The 13,435-nt window shown below is 33.9% G+C and overlaps 1 protein-coding gene across 1 annotated transcript in view; it reads right to left on the bottom strand.

Annotated features, from left to right (window-relative positions):
• The window catches only part of LOC117105582, a 25,878-nt gene that overhangs the window by 6,376 nt on the left and 6,067 nt on the right, over positions 1-13,435 (bottom strand). Inside the window, exons 3-14 of the mRNA XM_033246763.1 lie at positions 13,230-13,346; positions 11,917-12,016; positions 11,470-11,635; positions 5,027-5,127; positions 4,688-4,797; positions 4,308-4,353; positions 3,902-4,113; positions 3,183-3,272; positions 2,832-3,017; positions 1,810-2,052; positions 1,483-1,680; positions 630-839 (exon numbers count right to left, since the gene is read on the bottom strand). Of these exons, the coding sequence (XP_033102654.1) occupies positions 630-839; positions 1,483-1,680; positions 1,810-2,052; positions 2,832-3,017; positions 3,183-3,272; positions 3,902-4,113; positions 4,308-4,353; positions 4,688-4,797; positions 5,027-5,127; positions 11,470-11,635; positions 11,917-12,016; positions 13,230-13,346 (1,779 nt within the window). The remainder of the gene's footprint in view (positions 1-629; positions 840-1,482; positions 1,681-1,809; positions 2,053-2,831; positions 3,018-3,182; positions 3,273-3,901; positions 4,114-4,307; positions 4,354-4,687; positions 4,798-5,026; positions 5,128-11,469; positions 11,636-11,916; positions 12,017-13,229; positions 13,347-13,435) is intronic.

Genomic DNA, 13,435 nt, shown 5'->3' with positions numbered 1-13,435 from the left:
TAGCCGTTAACACTGTTAAATTATATATATAAATCATAAAAGAAAGGTGTTCGAATAAAGGATATAATAATAATAATTATTATTATTATAATTATAATAATAATAATAATAATAATAATAATAATAATAATAATAATAATAATAATAATAATAATAATATTTCGAACACTGTATTTCCTTTCTTTGGCGATTTATATATATAATTTAACAGTGTTAACGGCTATCTTGATTTATATTATATGCAACTATTTGTTTATAGCCGTACCTATATTGTGTAATGGAGTGTGTCTTGTGGTATTTTTGAATCTGTTCAACCATGAAGCCTCCGTGGTCTAATGGTTATGCCGCTCGCCTTGATAGCGAGAGGTCGCAGGTTTCGAGTCCCGCCAGAGGCATTTTAATACACAATTTCTTTATTCATTAATTTACAGGACTACATTCGTTGAGAGCTATGCTACACGATGTATTATTATTATGTCCTTTATTCGAACACTTTATTTACCTTTCTTTGATGATTTATATACATATATATATATATATATATATATATATATATATATTCAAATAATATAAGTCATCATTTAACAGTGTTAACGGCTTTCTTTGATGATTTATCTTTTTTCATTTACCTTTTCCTCGATTTTTCTTGGTCCTTGGTTTTCAGTGCGGTGATCTTTTCGTAGCTCAAAAAGCAATCTGAACATCATCATCAGCTCTAGAAATACATCGAAGTTGCTGGCATCTTTCTCGATTTCATGTCTCCACAAATGTCGTAGCAATTCTTCTTCTAGAATGCCCTCCTCATCAAGCTTATTCCACATTGGCATCATTTTAGGCCACTACAGAAAATTAGGATGTTAGCGTATACACGTTAAAGAAACAATAAATTTAAAAAAAAATCAAACCTTCAAATGATTGTGTATTCTGTAGAAAAAATTACGATTACAGTAGTTTTATCCGGATCCGCGCAAGTAATTTTCTAGACGATCGACGCATGGTTGAGAGGGTCCTGGCACGATTTTGGCTTTTTTTTTAACTAGCACTTCCACCTAATTATCTCGCAGTTTATTGTTTCTGAAATTGCTTCAATGTGGCGAAAAATGTCCATTAAGACAAGATACAGACCATGAGTTCCGTGCGTTGGTACAAGCAAGCACTAGGCCTACCAGTGAAATAATTATGCCGCACCAATTGTATTTATAAATTTATAACATCGATTAGTTTGAAGTTAAGTAACCTACCATGGTAATAAAACAAAATTAAGAATCTGAAGAAAAATACAGTACGTGCACTGTTCAAATGCGATTGAAAAGAATTGTTTGAATGTTAGCACGTACATCTTTTTACTTTATCTCTATAGGCCTGAGAGAACTATAGAAGTTGTCTCAGATTGTTGTCTCAGATTAAGCCACCTAAAAAATGTTCAACCAAACACTGATAAAAAAAATAAGTTTTACCTATAGGAGACTCAAAGAGACGTACCTTGTCAATATCGTCTGGTTTTACCACTGTGATGATTTTGGTCAAGAAGTCGATCATCATATGTAAGTTTGTTATCACCGTGTTTTTTAATTTCTCGTTAGTCTTAGAGTACAGAATTATTCCAGTGTCATTTAGATAATCGAGGACAGTGATGATCGTGTCTTTTGCAATTCCACACTCAGCGGCAACAGAGGTTATCTATAGAATTGTTAAATTAAATCTTTAGTGTGATACATCTTTCACCCAAGGAACTAAAAGAATAAGAGATAAACATAATTATTCATAGGCATAGAAGCTATTACACAAATATAGAGGAAGCAAACAAACCTCCTCCAAAGACACCCGCAGTTTTGTTTTTGCAAGTTCTTGGACTTTGGACTGGAAATCAACCCAGTTAGTGGGCACAGTTCTTGCCATTGCCTTCATGTAATCCATGACGTTCTTCTTCAATTTCTCAATCCCTTCATCCATCTTTGCAGTGTTATCAACTGCGTATATCGTCCGGTCAACGTGTGTTTCGTACGCTGTATCTTTGATGGCATCAAATATTGTTTGGTACATTGTTTTAATCTTAAAACAAATTTGATAAAATTGATAGATAGATAGATAGATAGATAATCTTTAAGCCTCAGCTTATACGCGAGAACATGCGGTACTGTAAAGTCTTTAAAATATTTATGTTGCTAAAGAAAAAATGTTCATATTTTTTTTTTAATGTATTACAATCATAAACTACCAAATTACGATCGAAATACAGAGGGTCGTCTTTTGCGCAAGACATAAAAATACATGATTTTTGAAATCATCTTCGTGTTACGTGCGGATCTTCCGTAACATTCGAATTTACTACTGAAAGAACCTACTAATAATGTTAGTAGGATGACTGAACGCAATTTTTAAAACTGAGAAATAAGATTTTGATTAATAATTAAATGTTATTATTTTGAAGATTAGCCTTACATTTGGATATGTTTTTAGCCAGCTAAATGCAGTAGTAAGATCATAAAAAACTTTAAAAAGTATGAATTCCGATTGTGAAACTGGCGGGGGGTGGGGTGGTCGCCTTATACGCCCTACATAACACAAATTGTCCATAAACCTTCTCGAACTCGGGGGTCGTCTTATACGTGAGTATATACGGTAAAAAAAATGTTACATTATCAAACACTACGTTTGCCATTAAAAAAAACTATTTCAATTTCATTCACGGAGTGTTTCAAATCCAAAAAAAAAATCAAACAAGACAAAAAAAAAAGCGAAAGTAAAATTATAATGTATGGTACTGTATATGAACTTACAGATTTTAAAAGGAACACCAGCTATAATACAACATACAAAGAAAATCTTACACGTGTTTCTGCCTCACTCTTCGACAACTGGTCCTTGTGAGTTGCAATCAAACTGATTGGGGGAGAGGATATTTTCGTATCGTTGAAAAAAATTGTCTTCTTTTCAACATTCGGTAGAACAGCATGTTCAAATATTGAACGCATCCAGAAGAGAATCATCTCTAAATTAGTCATTGAAAATTTCCCCTAAACATTAAAGAAAAATAGCCCAATTTATGAAAGACAATTGAGATAAATAAAATGAATTCATTATATAGGCATAGGCCTACTGCTTATTTACAAAACTTAATGAATTACACTACAACCATGCAATGCAAGAATTAGAAGGAAGAATTGAATTAAGTGACATACTTTATGTACATCTCTTGATTTCACAAAATCATTCAACTCATCTAGTAGACTGAAGACTACGCCGTATGACGCTCCACCTGTCAGGTAAATCTACAAAGAAATATTTATGAATTCATGATTACGAAAATACACATTTAAACAAAGAAATTATCTATAAGTGAACTTGAAATTCGCTATATAAATGAATAATAATAATAATAATAATAATAATAATAATAATAATAATAATAACAATATCATTATTAGCAATACGCATGTTATTATTAATATCCTGACTACTGATCAAGGTCTTTCGGACGTTGGTCTCGTGTGCAATGGCCCATGTGCTGTTAAAGTACGCAGAGGGTGGTACACTCTTCGGGCAATAGAGGGTTGTCTCCCGATGTCCTGCCGAATTTACAACAAGCAGGACAGACTGGAAAAAAGTCTTCTTCGAACTTTCGTGGGTTATCCTGGGGCTCTGCGCCAAATAAATCCAATCTAATCCATGATGTGTATGACACGCATTCCTGGCACCGTAAACATTCCTTAGGCCTACCTTCAGTTAATGACCATAGGGATCTTTTTGGGCTGCCAATTTACGTATACAGGTGTTCCCGGCTTACTCGTACACAACCTATTAGCTCGAAGAACATTCACAAACAAAAATGTGAAGATTGTAAAACTTATCATTTAACATAGGCCTAATTCTATTGAATTCTGCATTCAGCATAACCTACCCGATGGGTTATATAGTACTTTAACTGCCCAGCGTAGTCCCATATGGAAGTTACTTCGCTTGGACCACCGACGTTGCTAGGTCCCTCATTAGCAAGTCTATTAACCAACAGTTCATGAAGTCTGTTTTGTAGTTTCTTTTCAACTGTATCATAGCTTCCCATGGATTGATTCGTTGATAAACCTCCAGCCCCCTGAGGATTCTGAGAATTTCCTGGAAAATAAAAAATAGAAGTAAAACTAGCGAGAGTTAAAACACAAAGATTATTGTAGTCTGAAGTTATGATGATTAATTATTTTGAATTACGATGATGACTACAAGGATAATGGAGATGATAATGATGACAATTTCTTAACGATGAAGTAAGTCATGTAATTATCATTGTTTGCTAAAACCTTAATAAATACCTCTTTTACTCAATGTCATTACACTGGTTGCTTCCTCCACTTTTACCTGTAATCAAATAATAAAACAATAATAAATACATTTATCTGCATTTTCAGAATAATAATAATTTTAAAAAAACAATCTACAGAGTGGTGGTTTGTAGTATATTAATATGATCATTACTTATATGTAATCGGAGTGATGTTTTGTCCTACCTGATGTCTTATCGTACTGTATGTAATATTATAGACATATTAGAAAATGACAATCTTTAACTTGAAAAAAAGTTCAAGAAAAGAAGCCCAACAGTACCGTATGTAAAATAAAAAGGATGAATAATTATAAAAGTAATTATAGAAAAATTTGATCATAAAATATTTAAAACAAATAACATGTTTACCAAAGATGATGAAGTGGGTGGTGTACTTCGTTGGCTTTCTGGCTGTTTCAACTTCTTTGCAATATTTTCTGCTATGGCGCCCTCTTTTATCTGATTTGTTAGCTCAGCCACTAAACCACATAAATAATAAACATTATATCCAAAACTAAGTTATATAGCATTATACTAACAATTGCGCAGAATAATAGATAAACTTGAAATAAAAAAAATTACAAAAAGAACATAGGCCTATACAAACGTTCATCAAATATTAGTTAAACTATTATAAAAATTATAAATATATTTAAAATTAAGAAAAAAAATATCAGTTAATCTGTTAATCCAATAATTTTCATATACCATCCACATCGGTCTTCTTCCACACGCTGCAGTCTTCACAAAAAGTTTGAAATACGGTTGTTGTTACTATACCGTCAGTTGATTCTTCATCCTCATTAAATCTATTGACAATATAATAACGGGAGTTGTAATTATATTGTAATTAAAACGTAATGAATTAACAAATATAACTACCAAATTATGCCTGCATTTATAACACAAATAGCAAATATAACATAATATAATGGATTTTCACAGCATAAAAATATAAATTGTTATATCAATTCTCCCTAAATTAAAGTTATTAATTGATAATTGATATGATGGTTGGACATCTTTAAAACATAGATTTCAATTATATGGTTTGAGGACTATTATATAGGCTAAATGGTTAGGTATATCAAGAAGCAGTCATATTAATATGACTTCTCATTGGTTACATACATTCCATTTGTAAAGTCTCTGATAATAAATATTTACACCCACATTTTTGAGTAGACATCAATTTGTTATAACCTAAGTCCGTGGTGGCACAAAACATGTCCGATAGAAAAAGATTACATTACATCGATTGTAAAATTTCCTATTCATAAAATTACGTATTTATACTATAGCCTATTTACATACCCTTACATTGTTGTTTTAATTACATTTCTACTGATTTCATATTATAAATGAATTGTATTTGCATTGCAAATTATTGCTATAAATTAGTTTTAGGTATACTGTAACTAATTATGTCAATAAAAATAAAAATGTATATGAAATATAATCGTTATATGAAAACATGCCAAAAAACCCTATTAAAGTAACAATTTCACGTGATTGTTTAGTGTCCCCTGAATATGGGTACCCCTTTTCATGGGAGGGACACCCCTATTAAGAGGACACTTTTTTCGGTCCCGAAGGTGTCCCCTTCATTTCATTCGTACGGGCCTTAGCATGTCTAAAAACAATTTTCTCAGTTCTACGGGCAACAGGAACAGGCAACAGAGCATCATCAATAAGAAAATCTGACCATAGGCACTTGGCAACGAATTTTACACGAATATATTTTAGTCTATTGAAAACTGTGGGTAGTTTTAAGTGGAGCAACCTTTCTTCATATGTTGGTCGTGAATCAAATGGAGTTTGAAAATAATATGGAGAGCAAGATCTTGTAAAGCGCCTCTGGACAGATTCAATTTGATTGATGGTGCTCTGCTAAAAAGGAAACCAAACAGTAGAGGCAAATTCAATAATTGGCATAATAATAGACTTAAATAATTTAGGGAAAACAGTTTTATCATTGCAGCGGACACAACTCTTAATGAATCCAGCAAGTTTATTACATTTGCTAGTAGTTCGAGCAATATGTTTATTTCATTTTAGATCAGATGCCATAAAGACTCCTAAATACCTATAGTCCGAAACCTGTTCAAGTACATTATCATTTATCGTATATTGAAATATAGTGTGTTCTTTGGATCTAGTAACCGTCATTACCTTACATACTGTGGTTTAGCGACATATTATTAGTATTACCCTACTGCGTTATAGCCATTATATCCTCCTGGAGTCTTAACGAGTCATCTTGTGTTTTAATAGTGCGAAAAAGGACCGAATCATCTGCATAAAGTGCAATATTCGATTTAACAACAGAAGGAAGCTCACATGTATAAAGATTTAAAAAGATGGGCCCCAAAACGGAGCCCTGTGGGACCCCCGATAAAACATCTTTTCATGTGGAAAGTAAACCTTGGTATAATACAGCTTGAGTTCGATTGATCAGAAATGATTGTAACCAGTTGAGAGTAGGTTACCAGTAAAACCATATTTCTGCAATTTTTTAATAGGTAAAAAATGACAAACCCTGTCAAATACTTTTGACCAGTCCAAAAACATGGGCAGCGGAAGCGGGTGGAGGGGGCCCGACCCCTCCCCCACCCACTTTTTGGAAAAAATATATAATGTCTGGAGATTTTTGTATGATCGGAAAGAAATGCAAGAAAAGAAGGAGGGAAGAAGGTGGAGAAGGATGGGAAAGAGAATGTTTATCCAGTACCCGACCGAGTTAAATTTTCTCGCAATTCACATTGGCCGATCTGGGGGAGGGGGTCATGGGTCCTGACCCCTCCCTTGGGCAACAAAAAAATGGGGAAAAAGAAAAGAATTCTAGACCTACCTTTTTTGGACCCGTGAGCTGATTTTTTTTTTTTTTTTTTTTTTTTTTTTTTTTTTTTTTTTTTAAATTTACAATAAGAAAATTAGAATTTTGAAGAACATAAAAGTCATTAAAACACTTCAAATGTCGGGAAAGCTCATTGCCTGCCATCTAGGAATCAAAATTTTCCCGGACCACCCTTTCTTTTTGGGATTTATCGATTCATGGAAAAAAGAATACGCATGCAACTATTCATTTGTTTATGTATGTATACACATAAAATAAAAAAATTAAAAAAAAATTACCTGACCTTTTTCAAGAGGGAAAACCTTGAATTTTGAAGAACTTTAAAAGTCATTAAAAGACATTTCAGAAGTCAGGAAAGCTCATTTCCCGCCATCTAGAAATCGAAATTTTCCCGGGGGAACCTGGACCCCCTCTATCTTTAGAGTTCATTGATTAATTGAATCATTTTCAAGAAGGTGGGGGGACCTTGAATTTTGAAGAATTTAAAAGTCATTAAAAGACACCTCAGAAGTCGGGAAAGTTCATTTTCCGCCACCTATGAATCAACATTTTTCTCCAGGGAAGAACCACAGGACCCCCCCCCCCACACCCACCCTTTCTTTTTGGGATTTATTGATTCATGGAAAAAATACGTACGCAACTTACTCAATCTTTTTTTATGTATGTATACACTCATAAGGCCTATATCCACTGTAATAACAATGGGAAAAAAATATCTGACCGTTTTCAAGAGTGGAAAACCTTGAATTTTGAAGAACTTAATTACTTTTAAGTTCTTCAAAATTTAAGGTTTTTCCCTATTGAAAATTATTATAATGAATCAATGAACCCAAAAAAAGGGAGGTTCGCGTTATTCCCGGGAAAATGTTGATTTCTAAATGGTGGACAATGAGCTTTCCCGACTTCTGAAGTATCTTTAATGACTTTAATTTAAAAGACACCTCAGAAGTCGGGAAAGCTTATTTCCTGCCTTCTAGGAATCAAACTTTTCATGGGGGAGAACCCCCGGACCCCCTTTCATTTTGGGATTCATCGATTCATGGAAAATTCGTATGCAACTACTCAAAAATTACCTAACCGTTTTCAAGAGGGGGGAAAACCTTGAATTTTGAAGAACAAAGTCATTAGAAACCTAGCTCAAAAGTCGAGAAAGGTCATTTCCCGCCATCTAGAAATCAAAATTTTCCCGGGGGAGGAATGTTGACCCCACCACCTAGATTTGATTCCAGATCTGCATGATTCATATTTCCATTCATCTTATAAGTGGGCCCCCCCCCCACTTTGAAAAACGTTCCGCCGGCCCTGAAAAACACGACATCAATCCTATGAGGTTTGTGTACATATCCCATTGGTGATAAACTGAGGCAAGCTGTGTTACACAAGATTTCTTGTTACAAAAACCATGCTGTGAAGAAGGCATTAGTCCCAATTTATCGGCATGGTAAGACATATGTTTACCAACAAAACGTTCCAGCAATTTTTCAGGAACCGAAGTTAGGGAAATTGGGCGATAATTTGTAATACTATCACTAGTACCAGACTTGTGGATTGGCACTACATGAGCTAGTCTCCAGTCTGTTGGCACTTTACCTAGATTAAGAGAGATGGTAAATATCTTTGTCAGAACAGGAGTAATTGAGACGGATGCAGGCTTTAACATTTTAGCGGAGATGCCGCCGGGCCCAGGGCATTTATTAACCTTCAAATTGTAAATTAACCGTTTTACCTCTTCTTCAGTAATCTGTAGATCTGAGAGTGGATCAACCAGAATGGGTGTTACATTCTGGACCCATGTGAAGGAGAGGGGTTAGAAAAGTTACTATGAAACAAAGAGTTAAACTGGTTAGCAATTAAAGTAGGATCTTCAGTTCTAATGTTATCAAAGGTAAAAGATGATGGAAAACATTTACGTCTTTTAGCATTAACGAACGCCCAAAAAGGTTTCTGGTCTTTAGAGTTAGTGGGGGTTTTACTGCAGTAATCATAATTTTGTATTTGTATTATTTTCTTTTCTTAGTTCAATACATACCGGTAACACTAACATGCATTAACACTTAAGAATTTAGTAGCAGAAACGGGAGGGATGGGGTGTGGGTGGCACATTTGATCCGCGCCTGAGTATTGTGGGAACAATTTCCTTGAGCTTCATGTTAAACAAAAACAAAAAGAGATCGTTGTTGATTTTTGTTAGAAGGGTGATTGCGGAGATATCATCTGTATCAATAATGAGCAGTGTGGAGCAAACTGTTTCATATAAAGATAGTATCTTGGGGTTGAATTCGACTGTTCACTCTCATAGGGCATGGGGAAACCGTATTGACTATATTATCAAAAACCTTAACGCTCACATGTACTGTCTGCGTAAACCTAAAGGTTTTAGGGTTAATACATATATTTCAGTCACTTTCTATAATTCAATAATTTGTTGTGCCTTGAGCTTAGTGTGGTGGTGAAGAAATATCAAGGGGAAGATATCACGTCAATAATGCAGTACGGATGTGGGCCAGTGTGTGTCATCGGGGTTCTGTCTATAGTGACAGGGTGGTATTAAAGTTTAGTAGCATTCTAAAAGATCTCGCTCATGCTCTCCACTATGCAATTATTGCTATAGTTGAACGGAGCGGCAGAATGTGGTCGGCAGCAGGGGTGGCGTCAGTATTTGCCCAACTGGGAGGGGAATCCGAGGTCCCCGACAGGGGAGGGCGAATATTTTACCGTTGTGGTTGGATTTGTAATTACAGTGACTTTTTTGATTTACAAATAGCGTGCAGATACCGTATAAACTTTAAACCCTCGACGAAGGGAAGAGTTACAGGGGCGGATTTAGAGGGGGTGCTAAACAGGCTTTAGCCCCCCCCCCCCTAAAATTTCATAGCCACTTCTTTTTAACTGCTTTTTGAAGGTCCAAATTAAAATATTGTTTAATGTTTTCTTCACACATCATATTTATGGGCTAAACATTTTACAGTAGTTGTTTTTCAGTGATAAAATAAAAATGAAATACGTTTTTTAACCGATTAGCGGACAAAAAACGTAGCTAAGAAAGCTGCTTTTGACTTGCCTTCATGCTCAAATCTCGAAGCAAAGGCCGTTGTGTAGCGGTCTCAACGTTTGTATAACACACTAAACATTTCGTGTCGAGATAGTTGTTCCAGTTTAGTTTTTTCTTGATTGCTTGTCGTCGGATACTACTACTACATTTAAAACATATTTTAAGGGGAATTTTGTCGTCTGAGGTTCTCCTTAACATTGTCAAATTTTACCTTTAGGGACAGTATTTTATGATGGAACTGTTTTCACCCTCTTCATTGTCTTATGTTCCCCATGGCAACCCTTTCACCAGGATTTTTAAAGAATGGTGAAATTTCAGAAAATGTCCTCAAAATTTTAAGGGTGGTGCACAAAATTCTAAAGGGTGGATACAAACAATTGCTATTTTAGTACATAGCAAGTGACACGCTAAATCTGTTTATTTACCTTGCATTTGCATTAAATTAATTTATTTACATATATTCTTGTTATAATAATGATTTACTATAAATATTGTTTAACATTTACGGAAATAAATGTTGTTTAATGAATGAATAATTACTCAAATTGCACTTGACAACAACAACTAGGCATCAGTTATTATTTTTAATGGTGTCTACCACAAATTTCTTCTTCAATTATATACAGATACTAAATAAAAGCTCCATTGTACAAGTAAATTTATTCAGTTTGTTTTCAACGTAGTACTATCAGATTGTTTTGAAAGCTTAATGCAGTCACTATAACAATATTCGAATTTCATAAATTTCGACTTCTGGAGGAATTCAAAATCCACCCACTCCTGTGTTGGAACCCATTATTATTTCTTTATACAAGAGTATATATATATATACACACATGTATATATATATTATTTATATAAATATATATATATACATACATACATACACACATACACACACAAACATACATACATCTAATAGCTAAAGCGTTCAGCTACCCCCCTCTGAACCCCATCTTATCGGACGGAGACACCTCCTCCCAAACCTAGTCTCCGCAGGCACTTGGAGGCACTTTACACATATACCTAAAGCCCCCCCCCCACTAACCAAAACTTCTGGATCCGCCCCTGGAGTATAGAAAATGATTGCCGTAAAATACTGAACTACCGTACTCGTTGCTCGAAATAACTGCACGTAGGCCTCCTACACCATTGCAGGGAAGTTTAACATCTTTTAAATGCAAGCACACAATTTTTTAATATAAAATACCTGGTAAAAGTAAATAGACCTCAAGTGCTTACGCTTTTCCAAGGATGTGATTTACACAGGAGGTCTTCCCAGCTCCTTCCTTCCCCATAAACATGAATCTTGCATTAATTACTGTCATTTTACCATTTTGCATTTCATATTTGAAGGCTTTCACTGCAGCTTCGCCCCTAGCTTTGATTTCACCGGGTACCGACAGTTCTTTTTGACACAAAAGATAGAATTAAAAGATTAAATTAAATATCTTGAATGTTTAATGTCTTTTTTGTACGGTGTCTGCATATTAATATATTCGCTCTAAATTTGTTATTCCCAAGAAAACAACGTTGTTAAAATAATAAAAATAATATTGGGCAAATTACAAAAATATTAAATAGTCATTTACGAATTATAACATAATAAAGTGATATAAAAGCTTTGAATTTTGATAAAACAGCTACAATAATCTAATTAAATGAATATGCAATGGATCTTAAGCTTACCTATAAGTAACTTTCTAAGTGATTGCTTCTTTTTAATTCTCTTGGTTCCGTATTCGCTACATTCGTTATCATTATAATTATCAAGCGGCGTCATTCCTAGCTGCAATAACAGACACGAGCACACGTTTCATTGTATGACGGTTACAAATTAAATCAACACATTAGATAAACACAACTTATTTGAAAGTACAATGAACAAACCATCATTAACTATCTTCATCTGCAAATTAAATCGTTTCAGGGTATTACTTTTCTTTATGGAGGCATAGAGAAATAATTACTTGATAAGATTGATTTTAAAGGTGCAAACCTAAAATTTAAAGCGCGTTCTAACACTTCGCAACTCAATGGCAGAGTATCTAAGTGGAGCGATGACATGGACGAGATGCCCTTTGCAAATCAGAAATCGAAGATTTAAAACATTTTGTATTCACTTGTAGAGGCACTGCAATTACCAATATAAGAGTTGATGTGTTAAAGAAGCTTGAAAATGAATTGTATAAAACACACCACCAAGATATTTGGAACTATTTTATTAGTAGTGATTTAAATACAAAACTGAATATGTTACTAGGCAGTGAGAATATATATGCAGAATATGAACAAAACGAAACATCCAATAATATTTTTGATATGGCTCTTAAGTCCTTTTTAAAAAGAGCATGGAAAGCGAGATGTGAAATTTTAGTGAATGTAAAAACATAAAATAATTCTTACCAATTTTATATATTTTGTATGTATTTTTTTAAATACTTATATTTCTTGTATTGTAGGCTTACGTGTTTATACTAGACTGTGCTTTAGTGTACCGGTACGAATGTACTGTGTTGTTTGAATGTTTTCATTGTGAACGCACCACTTTGATAGTGTGTGCCACTGATATAAAAGTGGACGATTCAATAAAGTTATTATTATTAGTATTATTATTATTATTATTATTATTATTATTATTATTATTATTATTATTATTATTAACACAGTGAAGTTGCACGTTAAATAAACACAGTGATATTATAGTTAAATAAACATATGGCCTAAAAAAACATTGGTGAAAGTAGTAGGCCTAGATCAAATAACTAACACTATCTGCTTCGATTAATTTACAGTTATGTAAATTAACATAAAATCTCTCAATACTAAAAAAAATAGTTTTGAAAATCAAAATAATCCTTATCGGGTAATTATTTATAATATGTTACTGAAAATATATTTATTACGTTGTCTTCGGTTAATAAAAAAAAGTTGTGTCTATGCAGTTGTTGTATTTAGCCTCGTTGACATCTTATGATTCATTTTATTTTTCTGTACATTACCTTATTTTGTATCGACATTGAGGCGCCATGCATCATCAGACACATGGCTGTTTCTCGATGTTTATCATAATTCATACCCGGATGACTTAGACAGTGATGTAGTGGTGTGCGTCCATGCTGCAATGAAATGATAATGTCAAGTTTGTTACACACGCACAACACAAGCATTACGGAAATAATTAAGAATTACAGGGGCGTGCTGTGGG

Source organism: Anneissia japonica, unplaced genomic scaffold (assembly GCF_011630105.1).
Source record: "Anneissia japonica isolate Jap-2015-1 unplaced genomic scaffold, ASM1163010v1 scaffold287598_len761594_cov195, whole genome shotgun sequence".
In the NCBI taxonomy this organism is placed as follows: domain Eukaryota; kingdom Metazoa; phylum Echinodermata; class Crinoidea; order Comatulida; family Comatulidae; genus Anneissia; species Anneissia japonica.
The sequence above is the reverse complement of the archived record's forward strand: the minus strand, read 5'-3'. Positions and strand labels throughout refer to the sequence as shown.